This window comes from Natator depressus, chromosome 1 (assembly GCF_965152275.1).
Source record: "Natator depressus isolate rNatDep1 chromosome 1, rNatDep2.hap1, whole genome shotgun sequence".
In the NCBI taxonomy this organism is placed as follows: Eukaryota; Metazoa; Chordata; order Testudines; family Cheloniidae; genus Natator; species Natator depressus.
In genome coordinates, this window is record NC_134234.1 from 28130238 (window position 1) to 28146985 (window position 16748).

The following is a 16748-nucleotide window of genomic DNA, read 5'->3' on the forward strand; positions in this document are numbered from 1 at the left end:
ACTTAAGCCAAAGCCTTGCTGGCATAAGTTGGTGTTGCCAATTCTTCTTTTACGTCGTATTGCTGATCTGCTTAAAACGATGCTGTGCTGACAAAACAAAGATAATATGTTGTGCTGGAAGTTTTAAGGTAGAAACAAACAAACCTGTAACAACAACAAGCCTTTTATTGGGAAAACACAGGGGAAGGGTGACACAGAACGACATGCTATAAAACATACATAAAGAGCAAAAAAAAAAAAAGCGGAAGTTGGATAAATTAAAGATTGCGCATGCATAACGTACAGGTTACATAAAGCCAAAAGGGTTGATGTGTTAAGAGGCAATTGGAGAATAATTATGTGATCTATAATGTAAAAATGTATAGAAGAATTGGAGAAACACCAAAGGGAACCTAAGAACGGTCATACTGGGTCAGAACAAATGTGCACCTAGCCCAGTATCCTGTCTTCCAACAAAAAGAAAAGGAGGACTTGTGGCACCTTAGAGACTAACAAATTTCGTTAAGGTGCCACAAGTCCTCCTTTTCTTTTTGCGGATACAGACTAACATGGCTGCTACTCTGAAACCTGTCTTCCAACAGTGGCCAGTGCCAGGAGCTCCAGCGGGAATGAACAGAACAGGTAATCATCAAGTGATCCATCCCCCGTCGCACATTCCCAGCTTCTCGCAAACAGAGGCCTTGTCTACATTACGAAATTAGGTCGAATTTATAGAAGTCGGTTTTGTAGAAAGCGTTTTTATAAAGTCGATTGTGTGTGTCCCCACACAAATGCTCTAATTGCATGTAGTCGGCGGAGTGTGTCCGCAGTACCAAGGCAACCGTTGACTTCCGGAGCGTTGCACTGTGGGTAGCTATCTCACAGTTCCTGCAGTCTCCGCCGCCCATTTGAATTCTGGGTAGAAATCCCAGTACCTGATGGAGCTAAAACACTGTCGTGGGTGGTTCTGGGTACATGTCGTCAGGCCCCCCTTCCCTCCCCTCCCTCCGTGAAAGCAAGGGCAGACAATTATTTTGCACCTTTTTTCTTGAGTTACCTGTGCAGACGCCATACCACAGCAAGCATGGAGCCCACTCAGCTCACTGTCACCGTACGTCTCCTGGGTGCTGGCAGACGCGGCAATGCATTGCTACACAGCAACAGTTTATTGCCTTTTGGCAGCAGACAGTGCAGTATGACTGGTAGCCATCGTCGACGTAGTCCAGGGTGCTCTTTTAAGCAACCTCGATGAGGTCAGGGATGCCTGGGCAAACCTGTGAGTGACTCAGCCAGGTCATTTCCCTTTTAAGTTTAGTCTCATGGCGATTCAGTCCGACCGGCAGTGCACTGTCTTTTAATCTGCAGCCAGCAGAAGACGATGGCCAGCAGTCATACTGAACCATCTTCTGCCGAGCACCCAGGAGATGACGATGGCTAGCGGTCGTACTGCACAGTCTGCTCCAGCAAGATGTGTAAAGATAGATGAAGTGGATCAAAACAAGAAATAGACCAGATTTGTTTTGTATTCATTTTCTCCTCCCTCCCTCCGTGAAATCAACAGCCTGCTAAACCCAGTTTTGAGTTCTATCCTTAAGGGGGCCATTTTGTTTCTCGCAAAGCCACCCCCTTTGTTGATTTTAATTCCCTGTAAGCCAAACCTGTAAGCCATGTTGTCAGTCGCCCCTCCCTCCGCCAGAGCAACAGCAAACAATCGTTTCACGCCCTTTTCCCTGGATTGCCCGAGCAGGAGCAGACGCCATAGCACAGCAACCATGGAGCCCCTTCAGCTCACCCCAGCAGTTATGACCATTGTAAACACCTCGCGCATTATTGTGCAGTGTATGCAGAACCAACACCTGAAAAACCAGGTGAGGAGGCGACCGCAGCGCGGTGATGAGGACCTGAACGCACTTTTCTCTAAAACCGCATTCCCCGCAATTTGGAGATCATGGTGTTAATGGGGCAGGCTCATGCCATGGAACGCCAATTCTGGGCCCGGGAAACAAGCACAGACTGGTGGGACCGCAAGTGTTGCAGGTCTGGGATGATTCCCAGTGGCTCCGAAACTTTTGCATGCATAAGGGCACTTTCATGGAACTTTGTGACTTGCTTTCCCCTGCCCTCAAGCGCAAGAATACCAAGATGAGAGCAGCCCTCACAGTTCACAAGCGAGTGGCAATAGCCCTGTGGAAGCTTGAAATGCCAGACAGCTACCGGTCAGTCGGGAATCAATTTGGAGTGGGCAAATCTACTGCGGGGGTTGCTGTGATGCAACTAGCCAACGCAATCACAATCTGCTGCTATCAAAGGTAGTGATTCTGGGAAATGTGCAGGTCATACTAGATGGCTTTGCTGCAATGGGATTCCCTAACTGTGGTGGGGCTATAGACGGAACGCATATCCCTATCTTGGGACTGGACCACCAGGGCAGCCAGTATATAAACCACAAGGGGTACTTTTCAATGGTGCTGCAAGCACTGGTGGATCACAAGGGACGTTTCACCAACATCAACGTGGGATGGCCGGGAAAGGTTCATGACGCTCGCGTCTTCAGGAACTCTGGTCTGTTTAAACGGCTGCAGGAAGGGATTTACTTCCCAGACTAGAAAATAACTGTTGGGGATGTTGAAATGCCAATAGTTATCCTTGGGGATCCAGCGTACCCCTTAATGCCCTGGCTCATAAAGCCGTACACAGGCACCCTGGACAGTAGTCAGGAGCTGTTCAACTATAGGCTGAGCAAGTGCAGAATGGTGGTAGAGTGTGCATTTGGACGTTTAAAGGGTCGCTGGTGCAGTTTACTGACTTGCTCAGACCTCAGCGAAACCAATATTCCCATTGTTATTGCTGCTTGTTGTGTGCGCCACAATCTTTGTGAGAGTAAGGGGGAAGACGTTTATGGCGGGGTGGGAGGTTGATGCAAATTGCCTGGCTGCTGCATACGCACAGCCAGACACCAGGGCGGTTAGAAGAGCACAGCAGGAACCGGTGCGCATCAGAGAAGCTTTGAAAACCAGTTTCATGACTGGCCGGGGTACCGTGTGACACTTCTGTTTGTTTCTCCTTGATGAAAACCCGCCCCCTTGGTTGATTCTAATTCCCTGTAAACCACTCGCCCTCCCGCCTTCGATCACAGCTTGCTTGCAAAGGAAATAAAGTCACTATCATTTAAAAAACATGCATTCTTTATTAATTGATTATAAAAATAGGGAGATAACTCACAAGGTAGCCCGGGTGGGGTGTGGGAGGAGGGTAGGAGGGAAGAAAAAGGCCACTTTAAAACTTGTTGAATGCCAGCCTTCTGTTGCTTGGGCTGTCCACTGGGGTGGAGTGGTTGGGTGCCCAGAGCCTCCCACCCCGTGTTCTTGGGCGTCTGGGTGGGGAGGCTATGGAACTTGGGGAGGAGGGAGGGCGGTTAAGCAGGGGCTGCAGCAGCAGTCTGTGATCCTGTTGCTGTTCATGAACCTCCACCAGACGCCGGAGCATGTCCGTTTGATCCTGCAGTATCCCCAGCGTTTCCTCATGCCTCCTCTGATCTTCCTGCCGCCTCCTCTCCCTCACGTTCATCAGCCACCGTCCTGTACTCTGCTATTGTGTCCCTCCACACAGCTCTGTCAGTGCCAGATGACTGCAAGAGCTCAGAGAACATGTCATCACGTGTGCGTTTTTTTCGCCGCCTTATCTGAGATAGCCTCTGGGATGGAGGAGGAACGCTTGAAACATTTGCAGCTGCTGGAGGAAAAAAAGAGAGTGAAGTATTTAAAAAGATACATTTTACAGAACAATGGCTATACTCTTTCACGGTGAACAACACTATTCACATTACATAGCACATGAGATTTTGGTACAAGGTCGCATTTTGCATCTTATATTGAGTGCCTGCGGCTTTGGTGTTAGAGATCACACACGCAAGGCCAGGCAACAGAATTCGGCTTGCAGGCGGCCATTGTAAGCCATAGTCTTTCAGCTTCTACAACCTTCATAACAGCAGCCTCCTCCTTTCCCATACCAAACGAAGCCCGTTGAGCTGGCCATTTACTGCTGCAGTTTTCCTGTTAACCTGCAGCGGCGGAAACCAAACTAACCCCCTCCCCCCATCCAATTCTCTGGGATGATCGCTTTTCCCCTCCCCCCACCGTGTGGCTGGTATCAGGGAAGATCCCTGCTAGCCAAACGCAAACAGCTCAGCGCCAATGGCCCCCCCTCCCACCGCGTGGCTAACTGTGGAGAGGATTTCTTTTCAGCCACAGGCAAACAGCGCGCACCTCTGAATGTCCCCTTAATCAAATTCCCCTATTTCAACCAGGTTACCATGAAAGATATCACTCTCCTGAGGATAACAGAGAGAGATAAAGAACGGATGTTGCTTGAATGCCAGCAAACACCGGGACCATACGCTGCCAGGCTTGGTCATGCAACGATACCAGATTACTTGCTACTAGCATGGCATGGTAAAGTGTCCTACCATGGAGGACGGAATAAGGCTGCTCTCCCCAGAAACCTTCTGCAAAGGCTTTTAGAGTACCTCCAGGAGAACTTCATGGAGATGTCCCTGGAAGATTTCCGCTCCATCCCCAGACATGTTAACAGGCTTTTCCAGTAGCAGTACTGGCCACGAATGCATCCCAAGTCCTCAGGGCTACTTAATCATTAAAAAACGCTTGCTTTTATAACATGTATTATATTTTAAAAGGTACACTCACCAGAGGTCTCTTCTCCGGCTTCATTGGGTTGGGAGGGTATTTCAGTCAGGGTAATAAAAAGATCCTGGCTGTCAGGGAGAACGGTGTGCTGTGTGCTCTCCCCAAGCTCGTCGTCCTCCTCATCTTCCCCATCTGAAAAATCCTCAGCTATGGTGGAGAGTATTCCATCCTCGGAGTCCACGGACAGGGGTGGGGTAATGATGGCGGCCCCCCCTAGAATTGCCTGCAGCTCAGAGTAGAAGTGGCATGTCTGGGGCTCTGTCCCGGAGCGTCCGTTTGATTCTTTGGTTTTCTGGTACGCTTGTCTGAGCTCCTCAAGTTTCACTTGGCACTGTGATGCGTCCTGGACGTAGCCTCTGTCCCTCATGGCCTTGGAGATTTTTTGAAATGTTTTGGCATTTCGTCTTTTGGAATGTAGTTCTGATGGCACGGATTCCTCTCCCCATACAGTGATCAGATCCGGTACCTCCCATTCGGTCCATGCTCGAGCTCTTTTTCGATTCTGGGACTGCACGGTCACCTGTGCTGATGAGCTCACCTGGCCAAACAGGAAATGAGATTCAAAAGTTCCCGGGGCTTTTCCTGTACCCCTGGCCAGTGCATCTGAGTTCAGAGTGCTGTCCAGAGCGGTCACAATGGTGTACTGTGGGATAGCTCCCGTAGGCCAATACCTTTGAATTGCGTCCACACTAACCCTAATTCGAAATGGCGATGTTGATTTCAGCGCTAATCCCCTCGTTGGGGAGGAGTACAGAAATCGGTTTTAAGAGCTCTTTATGTCGAAAAAATGGCTTCATTGTGTGGACGGATGCAGGGTTAATTTGGATTTAATGCTGCTAAATCCGACATAAACTCGTAGTGTAGACCAGGCCAGAGGCTAGGGACACCATCCCTGTCCATCCTAATTGCCATTGATGGACCTATCCTCCATGAACTTACCTAGTTCTTTTTTGAATCCTGTTATAGTCTTGGCCTTCACAACATCCTCTGACTGACTGTGCACTGTGTGAAAAAATACTTTTTTTGTTTGTTTTAAATCTGCTGCCTATTAATTTCATTTGGTGACCCCTAGTTCTTGCATTATGGGAGGAGTAAGTAACACTTCCTTATTTACTTTCTTCACACCAGTCATGATTTTCTAGACCTCTATCATATCCCCTCTTAGTTGACTCTTTTCCAAGTTGAAAAGTCCCAGTCCTATTCATCTCTGCTCATATGGAAGCCATTCCATACCCCTAATCATTTTCGTTGCCTTTTTCTGAACCTTTTCCAATTCCAATATATCTTTTTTGATATGGGTCAGCCACATCTGCACAGAGTATTCAAGATGTGGGCATACCATGGATTTATACAGATAATACGATATTATCTGTCTTATTTTTATCTATCCTTTTCTTAACGATTCCCAACATTCTGTTCGCTTTTTTGACTGCCACTGCACATTGAGTGGATGTTTTCAGAAAACTATCCACAATGATTCCAAGATCTCTTTCTTCACTGGTAACAGCTAATTTAGACCCCATCATTTTATATGTATAGTTGGAATTATGTTTTCCAGTATGCATTACTTTGGGAAACTGAAGGATGGGAGTGAAGGACCAGACCTAGAAATCAGAGGAGACAATGAACATCATGGAAGGACTTCCCAGTGCCTTGGAATGTGGTAACTTGGGCCCCTATCAATTCCATCTTGTCTGCTGTTATATGGCACAAATGCATGTTCAGATATTATAAGTGACAATAATTCTGTCTGAAATTGTATAATAAAGGCAAAAATTGATTAAGCCTAAATTGGGTGGAGTTGTGACTCAGTTTTCTATTTTAACCCCGAACAAACCAGATGCCCCTTGATCTGGCAGAGTCAGGAAAACATCAAGAGTCTTAAGGTCTAATATAAGGTGGCTCAGGAGATCAATAGGAAGAATATTGGCAAGTGCTCTTCCATGTGGCTCAATGCGCTACTGGACAATATGATGGCTTCCTTTACTGTGATAGTCAGGGAGGATAGTGGCATCCGTCCTGTGGCCTAAGCAGACCGTTGGGTAAGGAGTCATACTTGGACATCCGTGACAATTTGCTGTGATTGCAGGATGTTTGGGGAATTCTGAGATCGTAAGATGACAGTTATGGCGGCTCAGGAAAGAGAAGAGCGGCCTTCTACAATTAGTACACACCTTTATTTTAATATATACTAAAAGGACTAATGTTGCAGGCTCAGGGATGTGTTCTGTGTTCTAACAAATGCCGTAAGTGTTGTTAAATAGGCAATTTTAGGGGGAAGTAGGTCAGTTTCCTTCCTGCCTTCCCATTCATCTGCACATCCGCCATCCCCGCATGTTTCCCATCTCCACATTCCCCTGCACATGCATGCTGGCTTCTCTCATACCCAACCACGTTTCACAGCTCACAATCCCTGTTTTGTCTCACCTGCACACCCCCTCCAGTTTAATTAAAAAGGAGAAGAGCTTTACAGTTTCTACCCATTTGGAAGTATGACCCACAGTATCCCTGGATACGGTACAGTCTTAATGAAGCCAGTTGTAAAAGACATGAACTTCAGTGAAGTGTTCATTTACCTTGATTGTATCTGGAAAGATCCTGGCAGAGCATGATGCCCAACTTTTAAAGGTCTTGAACTATTTAATCAGTCAGATTAAACTATTTATTGAGCCAGGAGGGCTTCGGCTGCCTTGATCGTGGAGTGCTGTTCCAGGAAGAACTGCTATGCAGAGATGGGGTCCACCTATCGAGGAAGGGGAAGAGCGTATTTGGATATAGACTGGTTAACCTAGTAAGGAGGGATTTACTGGGACAGGTGACAAAAGCCCACAGGTAAGTCAAAAACATGGAGACCTGGGAGAAGGGTCAGAATTTGGGGGGGAGTATGGGCCATTATTGCAGGGATAAGGGAGAGACAAGAGAGAACATAGAGGGGAAATCAAATCTGTATCTTAGATGTCTATACGAATGCGAAAAGTATGGGGAATAAGCAGGAAGAACTTGAAATGCTAGTTAATAAATGCAACTATGACACAGCATTACAGAGAGTTAGTGGGATAATACGCATGACTGGAATATTGGTATAGAAGGGTACAGCTTGCTCAGGAAGGACAGGCAGGGGAAAAGGGAGGACATGTTGCCTTATATATTAAAAATGTATAGACTTAGACTGAGGTTGAGTTGTAAATAAGAGACAGACTTGTTGAAAGTCTCTGGGCAATGATAAAAAGGGTAAAAAACAGACCATCTAACCAGGAAGAAGAGGTGGATGAGGAGCTACTATAAAGGTGGGTGCATAACTGGTTGGAAAACCATTCCCAGAGAGCAGTTGTCAGGAGTTCACAGTCAAGCTGGAAGGGCACATCAAGTGGGGTCACGCAAGGATCAGTTCTGGGTTTCGGTTCTGTTCAATATCTTCATCCATAATTTAGTTAATGACATAGAGTGTACACTTATAAAGTCTGTGGACAATACCAGGCTACAAGGGGTTGAAAGTGCTTTGGAGAATAGGATTAGAATTCAAAATGATCTGGACAAACTGGAGAAATGGTCTGAAATAAATAGGATGAAATTCAATAAGGACAAATACAAAGTACTCCACTTAGGAAGGAAGAATCAGCTGCACACATACAAAATGGGAAATGACTGCAGAAAGGAATCTGGGAGTCATAGTGGATCACAAGCTAAATACGAGTCTGAGCCCTCAAGGGTTAACTCTTTGTTGTTAACATAGCCTCACATTCTGCAAGGCAGCAGGAATGGAGGAAGGAGACACAATCAACAGATGGCAGTGTCTGCAAACAAGGGATGTGGGGTCATAATGGATCACAAACTAAATATGAGTCAACGGTGTAATGCTGTTGCAAAAAATGCAAACATCTTTCTGGGATGTATTAGCAGGAATATTGTAAGCAAGACACGAGAAGTAATTCTTCCGCTCTACTCCATGCTGATTAGGCCTCAACTGGAGTATTATGTCCAGTTCTGGGCACCACATTTCAGGAAAGATGTGGAAAAACTGGAGAAAGTCCAGTGAAGAGCAACAAAAATGATTAAAGGTCTAGAAAACATGACCTATGAGGGAAGATTGAAAAAATTGGGTTTGTTTAGTCTGGAGAAGAGAAGACTGAGAGGGGACATGATAACAGTTTTCAAGTACATAAAAGGTTGTTACAAGGAGGCGGGAGAACAACTGTTCTTCTTAACCTCTGATAGGACAAGAAGCAATGGTTTAGGTTGGACATTAGGAAAAACTTCCTAACTGTCAGAGTGGTTAAACACTGGAATAAATTGCCTAGGGAGGTTGTAGAATCTCCATCATTGGGGATTTCTAAGTGCAGGTTGGACAAACACCTGTCAGGGATGGTCTAGATAATACTTAGTCCCGCCTTGAGTGCAGGGGACTGGATTAGATGACCTCTCGAGGTCCTATCCAATTCTATGATTCTATTATTACAAGGCCAGAGCACACTGTATCATCCTCAACATTAATAGTTCTAGAAGTGATGTTTAAATATAAAGCTAGTTATGTTTATACATAAGGAGGTTTTTACACCTCTCTATGGTGTAACAAATGTAATACCTTTGAGTTTTATAGTGATATTTGAGAACTGTGGCAATTAATCTAGAAATGGTGCACACAACTATACTATAAATCTGAGCACTAAATAGGAGACCATGTAAAAGGGATAATAGGAAAAGACATGGGAAGCATTTGATTTCACACGGAAAATGGACAAAATATCTAAAAAGAAAATGCAGAATTGGCTTCTTGACAACCTGTGTGACTGGAACATTTAAAAAGTTCCCCTCAAACACACACTATGATGAAGATTTTTTTTTTAAAATAATTAGGAGCCTGTTAATCTATTTTCAGTACAAAATTTTATTTAGCTAGCAACATATAAAAAAAGCTATGATTTTACATTTAAATCCTTCAGATTCAATGCAAAATACACAGGGCGATACAACTTACATCCATTGTTCACATAACATTATATGGGGTTTTTATCATAGGAACAACATAAGGTAACTTTTCTTACTAGTGAGATCGATGGCAATCTGACATATTTTTGGCTTCTGGCACAAAACATAAATAGTCCCCCCTTTAGAGAGAAGCTTAGAGCAGCTAGTCTATGCATAGCAATAATAGCTGTTGGTGAAGAGGCAGGAGAAGAGTCAGGCCATTGCAAATATTGCCAGAACAAGCATGTTCTGATACCATAAGGGAACAGATTGCTTTAAAAACTACCACCAATTATTTAATACCTTGAGGGACAAGTCCCGGATCTGACAACTTCCACAGAGTTCTCAGGGCCTCTATGGCTCATTTGGGTTCACAATGGCAGAAGTGAATGCAGACCCAGGGGTGGCCATGATAGGCCAGAACCAGGGCCATACAGTGGCCAAACTCCATCTCGTTCCAGGAATAGTTCATGCTTCTGCACTTTCCCACCCAACTGTTGTATGTAGTGTAGTGCTTCTTCAACATCCCAGAGGCAGTCAGTCAGGGAGACCAAATGGGTCACACAGCCCACTGAAAGGTCTTGCAGTTAAGCCCCAAACTGTCCTAGCTCTCAGGATGAAACTAATGAAGGGTATAGCTATGGTTCTCAGTTAGCACCACGCAGCAAGTGTGGGGAAATCTTGACTTTTTAAAATAGCAACTGCTGTAATTCCTATTTTGATCATGTTTTTCTGTGCTCACTTTGGAAACAAATATTTCAAGCATTATTGAATTTGTGCTGTTTCAGTGGGAATACTGAAAATAAAAAAAAAATACATGAAATGCGTCATTTGCACAAATATACAGAGGCAGTGTCTCGTCCATTACTAGCCCAATTCCATATTTTTTATGCAGGTAAGACTCATGCCAACTTCTGAGAGTTTTACTTGCACAGCTGCAAGGTTCTATCCTACAAGTCTCACTTGAGAGTTAGAAATATACAAGCCATTTTCTAGAATTGCAGAGCAGAATGTCGCTTCTGTATTTCTGACATTTTATAAGACAATAACAGGAGACCCTTTCCAGGCATTAATAGTTTTAAAATTGAAAGTTGCATCTTTGGATCCTTGAATTTTTCTGCTAACCATACCAAACTGCAGATAAATGTAATGTTCGTTAGGCCTGAAAAATAAGTTAACTGTATCCATCCATGCATATTGCTTTAATTTATTCCTCTATAAAATGTAAAGCACAGTGAGAAATTTTATAGAAGGAAGAATTCTTTTATATACAGCCCAGAGATGAACACAACCTTTTAGAAGTTTTACAGAAGGAAGAATTTTTCCTATGGAATATTTCTCAAAGTTTTTACTAGTAGGCACTGGTAACCCAACATATACGTGAAGTTATGTTGCATACACAGTACCACTGAGAGTTAATCTTTCACAAAAGAATTGAAACATTAAGGCAAAAAATAGTTTAGAGTAAAACACTATCTAAAACCTTGCATATTGTTTTCTGATTCCATCACAAGACCTGGGCATTTCTGCAGTGTGATTTTATATAATGAATCCAGAATCATCTCTGCTTTCTTCTTGAAGCAGCAGTACTCTTGAAGGGGTCAAATTCATCCTGCAATGTAAAAGTTCATTTAAAAAGCTATCAAGGCATTTTGAATTAAAAAGGCAGAATTAACATAAAGAGTTGGCTAAATCAGAAGGCCCACCATCTTACTCCATATTTTCCACTCTGCCTGTTTCTGTTAGTTTCTTTGTTCTTGTTCTATTATTTTCAATATGAAGGAGGATATTATTTATTGATATAAACTGTAAATACGACATCATAAAGAGAGCAGTAATCAGGTGCGCACACACACACAGCATCCATAAATTAAATCCTGATTTCTGTGAAAGAGAAATCAGTATATCTGCAGAGGTCAGGGAAGAATTTGTCCCCCCTTATCATATAGCACTGCACAACTGTTTGTGTATCAGGAGCTGGAGGGAGGACAGGGTCTGAAGAAAAGAGACGGAAAGGTTGGTTAAGATTTTCTCTGGATGTCAGACACTGGCCATTGCCAGTTAGGATACCAGACTCAATGAACCAACAGTCCAATATGGTTTGTCAAATCCTATGTATCTCTGTAAGTTAGATGTCCATAAAGGTAGTTTAATATAAATAAAACCTGATGGGACACTGAGAATCAAGTGTGAAGCACTCTGACATCTGTTGAGGAAAAGTTCTATATATGATCTAGGTATTATTATTATTGGATTACAGGACTGGTCTTAGCAGGTAAGGGCTGGTCCTGTAAAAACACTGCCTCCTTAGTAATATGAAGTTCAGCTTTCAATTTTTAAACACACACGGCAAAAATTAATTTTTACCCTTTCTTATATATTTTTCATAATTTGTAACAGCAGTGGAGATAGGGAGCTCTGTCCCATTCATTTCCAAAAAGTTTTTAAATGCAGAAGTAAAGTTTCTATTGCTTGGGTATGTTGGAAACATCTAATTCATGCTGTAGTTATGCTGGTTTTGATTCAGGAAAAAAACACGCTTAAATGTTGTCCTGAATAGGGACAATTTCTGCAGCCTTATTTTGAAATGCACACAAAGATGTACAATAATTTTAACAAAAGATAAAAATATTTTAGATCCACAGAATACTAAGAATTTGAAAAGCAAGTAGTACGGTATCTGGAATTCGTTTTTACTATATTTGCATTTTGTTAGCTAAACACCATTACACCGTATTAGCTTATTTACATTTCTTTTGTACTAAGCATCTTACAGTCAGAGCGCTCTGGAAAACAGAACAGAATCAGGTGCTCATATACCACAGTGATGCGTAGCAGCATAAGCCCATTAGACATACCGAAACAACAGAGTGAACTCATCTTGTAGTACCACAACATAGGAAGGAACAGCCATGTACTTACAACATTGGACGCAGACAGGGGAGTCGTCGTGCTAGTTCAAACGTTATCATGAGGGGCTGGGAACCCAAAAATACCCCCACTTTTTCTTGTGCATAAGGACAAGAAGAGTGAAAGTGACAACTTGGTTTTCTTGTCCTTACTGAGTGAACTGCAACTATTAGTTTTATTGATTTCAATATACAATGCAGTACAGTGCTGTTGGAAACAAGTGTAAAGGAATCCTTATAAATATTCGTTAGAACAACAGAACAGTCAGACTGGGTCAGACCAATGGTTCATCCAGACCAGTATCCTGCCTCCTGAAAGTGACCAGTGCAACATGCTTTGGAGGGAATGAAAAGAAAAGCTCAATTTTAAGTGACTTATCCCTTTGTTCAGCCTCGGCTTCTGGCAGTTGGAGGTTTAGAGTATGGGGTGGTGTCCAACCTGGAGCATGGGGTAGTGACCCTGACCATCTTGGCTAATAGCCATTGATGGACCTATATTCCATGAACTTATCCCATTTTTTCTTTAATAGTTAAACTTTTGGCCTTCACAACATCCCATGGCAAAAAGAACAGGTAGACAGGTTGTGTGAAGAAGTACTTCCTTTTGTTTCTTTTAAATCTGCATCCTATGAATTTCATTGGATGACCCATGGTTCTTCAGTTATGTGAAGGGGTAAATACTTCTTTATTCCCTTTCTTAACACCAGTCATGATTTTATAAACCTCTTTCATATCCCCATTTAGTCATCTCTCTTCTAAGCTGAAAGGTCCCAGTCTTTTCAATCTCTCCTCAAATGAATGCTGTTCCACACCCTTAATCATTTTTGTTGCCCTTCTCTGTACTTTTTCCAGTTCTAACATCTTTTTTTTTTTTAGATGGGGTGACCAGAATTGCACATAGTATTCAAAGGGCAGCTGTACCTGGATTTATATAGTGGCATTATGATATTTTCTGTCATATTACTATCCCTTTCCTAATGGTTCCTAATGTTTTGTAAGCTTTTTTGATTGCTGCTGCACAGATGTTTTCAGACAACTATCCACAAGGACTCCAAGATTTCTTTCTTGAGTGGTAACAGCTCATTTAGATACTATCATTTTGTATATATAGTTGGGATTATTTTTTCCAATGTGCAGTACACTCTGCACTTAACACACTATTTTGTTGCCAAGCCACTCAGTTTAGTGAGATCCCTTTGTAACTCTTCACAGTCAGTTTTGGACTTCACTATCTTAAGTAATTTTGCATTGTTTGTAAATTTTGTGACCTCACTGCTCTCCACCTTTTCCAGATCATTTATGAATATGTTGAAGAGTGCAGGTCCCAGTTCAGATCCTTGCAGGGTGTGGGAGGGCACTATTAACCTCTCTCCATTGTGAAGACTAACTATTTATTCCTACTCTTTGTTTCCTATCTTTTAACCAGTTACTGATCTATGAGAGGAGCCTCCATCTTATCCCATGATTGCTTACTTTGTTTAAGGGCCTTTGGTGAAGCACCTTGTCAGAGGCTTTCTGAAAGTCCAGATACATTATATGCATTGGAACACTCTTGTCCACATGCTTGTTGACAACCTCAAAGAATTCTAACAGATTGGTGAGGCATGATTTCTCTTTACAAAAGCCATCTTGATTCTTTGCCACCATATCATGTTTATTTATGAATCTAATAATTTTGTTCTTTACCATAGTCTCAACCAGTTTGCCTGGTTCTGAAGTAAGGCTGCAAAGGCAATCTTGGCAATTATAAACCAGTAAGCCTTTTTTTTTTTTTAAATCACCATTACATTAGCTATTCTCCAGCCTTCTGACACAGAGGCTGTTTTAAGTGATAGATTACATACCCCAGTTAGTAGCTGTGCAATTTCATATTTCATAGAATCATAAGTGTAGGACTGGAAGGGACCTCAATAGGACATCTAGTCCAGTCCCCTGCACTCAAGGCGCAACTCAGTAATAACTAGACAATTCCTGACAGGTGTTTGTCTAACCTGTTCTTAAAAACCTCCAGTAATGGAGATTCTACAACCTCCCTAGGCAATTTGTTCCAGTGCTTAACTACCTTGACAGTTAGGAAGGTTTTCCTAATGTCCAACCTAAACCTCTCTTACTGCAGGTTAAGCCCATTTCTTCTTGCCCTATTCTCAGAGGTTATGGAGAACAATTTTTCACCCTCTTCCATACAATAACATTTTATGTATTTGAAAAAACTTATCGAGTTCCCTCTCAGTCTTCTCTTCTCCAGACTAAACAAACTCAATTTTTTCAATCTTCCCTTATAGGTCATGTTTTGTAGACCTTTAATCGTTTTGTTGCTCTCCTCTGGACTTTCTCCAATTTGTCCACATCTTTCCTGAAATGTGGCACCCAGAACTGGACACAATACCACAGTGGAGGCCTTATCAGTGTGGAGTAGAGTAGAAGAAGTACTTCATATGCTTTGCTTATCACACTCCTACTGCTACATCCCAGAATGATGTTTGCTTTTTTTGCAATGGTGTTATATTGTTAACTCATATTTAGACTGTGATCCACTATACCCCCCAGATCCATTTCTGCAGGATATGACTTTTATGAATTTTTAAAGGCTGCCTTTTTGCTTCCAACCATGTTTTTTACTCTGCCCCAAATAAAAATAAAAAAATCACCATGACTAAACAGCATACATTTAGTTTGAGCCTTTATTATGTATCTTTAACTAGTTTCCATGCAGTTTGCAAGCATTTTACCCTTGTAACTTTTCCTTTAAATTTCTGTTTAACTAGTTCCCTCATTTGTGCCCCTCCCTTTTTGAAATTATGATAATATACCGTTAATCAGTTTAATATTTTGCAAAGTGATCATATGAAGTTGTGAGAATTATGACAAGAGAAGACCATACTGTACCTCATCTGATTCAAAGTCAACCCCTCTAGTTATTTGGCTTTGCGAGCTCCTTTTGCTGGATGTAGACATGCTTGACAACCTTAAGGGTTACAACAGGAAACATTTAATGATCATCACAGAGCATGGCACCAGAACCAGACATTCTAAGTTTTCTGTTTGGCCAGACCAAACCTAAATAAAAATATTGTTTGTAGATCCTATTATCCTGTTAATCCAGGTCATGGTGTTCTCAGGTTGCTGTTAAGTGTATGTATCAGTTTTGAAAACTGATAACAAATAAGGTTTTAGTGAAGGAACTCAGAAGTGATGTTAAGTGGCAATCAATTGTCTGTTGGTTGTTAGCAATGGAGGTTATATTTCCAGAAGAGATACACTCCCAGGTGGATCCCTAAAGAAAGTGACCAGATTTTAAAAAGTATTCAGCAACTCTCAATGAAGACAACAGGAACTGCTGTGTACCAATGCCTTTTTAAAAAGTCTGGCCAGATGCCTAAATGTGAGCATATAGTGGGGGAACTGAATACTTCTGAAAATCTGGCTAGTAATTAATATACTTTAAAAAATGGTAAAATATATACATGGTCTGTTCTCATCATGGCAACATGCACTTTCAAGTCCTTCAACTACATTTTCTAATACTAGTTGCTGAATGTCTCAAAAGAAAAAAAAAGGGGGCGGAACCTCTCTCAACCACTATGAAATTCTCTTACACATAGAAGCTAATTTTTCTATTTAAAACAGTTGAGAAAATTTTTAATTAAATATTAAATTATGACTTTTTAAAAGTGAGTTTCAGCTAATGTAACTCTTTATTGACAATCAGAGGAATATAGTGCTTCGGCCCAACTCATGTATACCACTCCAGAGGGGCTTACAGATCCTCAAACGGCTCTTTGGCCATTTTGAAATAACTGTACCAACCTTTGAGTAACTTTGGAAGCAGCAGTAAAAGAAACTTCTTCCACATCAGAGTCATCATCTATAATGTCCTGGAAAAAACAATAATACTTTACAGAAGGTAGTACATTACATACTCTTTTGGGATGAAACATGTAGTGACAGTTACAGTGCACTAGTTATTTCGCTCTTTGTTTAGTGTTTTCTGGAGTGTCTACACGTCAAACAATTTAATCTGGATAAAACAAAAAAGCTTCATAGGGACTACTCACATCCTTAACCTTAACCATGTGCTTAAGTGCTTTACTGGCTTGGATCGTACAGTCTGCAAAGTGACTGGCAGACTGGGACTGAGACTATCTCTAGGCTTATAACTGTTATTAAGTTAAAAGAAAAGGAGTACTTGTGG

General features: G+C 42.1%; 2 protein-coding genes across 6 annotated transcripts in view; both read right to left on the reverse strand.

The window, feature by feature from the left end:
- Positions 1-3271: 3271 nt before the first annotated feature.
- On the reverse strand, positions 3272-5331 carry LOC141981537 (zinc finger and SCAN domain-containing protein 29-like). Its single transcript, XM_074943190.1, has 2 exons — positions 4683-5331; positions 3272-3711 (listed from the first exon to the last, which is right to left on the reverse strand). The coding sequence occupies exons 1-2, from the start codon at positions 5047-5049 to the stop codon at positions 3500-3502; spliced, it is 579 nt and encodes a 192-aa protein (XP_074799291.1). The 5' UTR covers positions 5050-5331; the 3' UTR covers positions 3272-3499.
- A 4237-nt stretch (positions 5332-9568) lies between these two features.
- MRE11 (MRE11 homolog, double strand break repair nuclease) overlaps positions 9569-16748 on the reverse strand; it is a 55847-nt gene continuing 48667 nt past the window's right edge. For 4 of the 5 annotated variants that reach the window (XM_074956732.1, XM_074956747.1, XM_074956752.1 and 1 more), the window contains exons 18-20: positions 16364-16431; positions 15443-15521; positions 9571-11259 (exon numbers count right to left, since the gene is read on the reverse strand). In XM_074956732.1, the coding sequence (XP_074812833.1) occupies positions 11206-11259; positions 15443-15521; positions 16364-16431 (201 nt within the window). In that variant the 3' untranslated portion in view covers positions 9571-11205. Of the gene's footprint in view, positions 11260-15442; positions 15522-16363; positions 16432-16748 lie in introns of all 5 variants that reach the window. The other variant, XM_074956758.1, reaches the window with a different exon arrangement.

Bases quoted from the DNA above. Each gene is read 5' to 3' on its own strand.
- LOC141981537 (XM_074943190.1), bottom strand. From the start codon at position 5,049: ATGAGGGACAGAGGCTACGTCCAGGACGCATCACAGTGCCAAGTGAAA. The intron at 3,712-4,682 runs GTGAGTGTACCT...TTTTTCCTCCAG, and splicing joins AGCCGGAGAAGAGACCTCTG to CAGCTGCAAATGTTTCAAGC.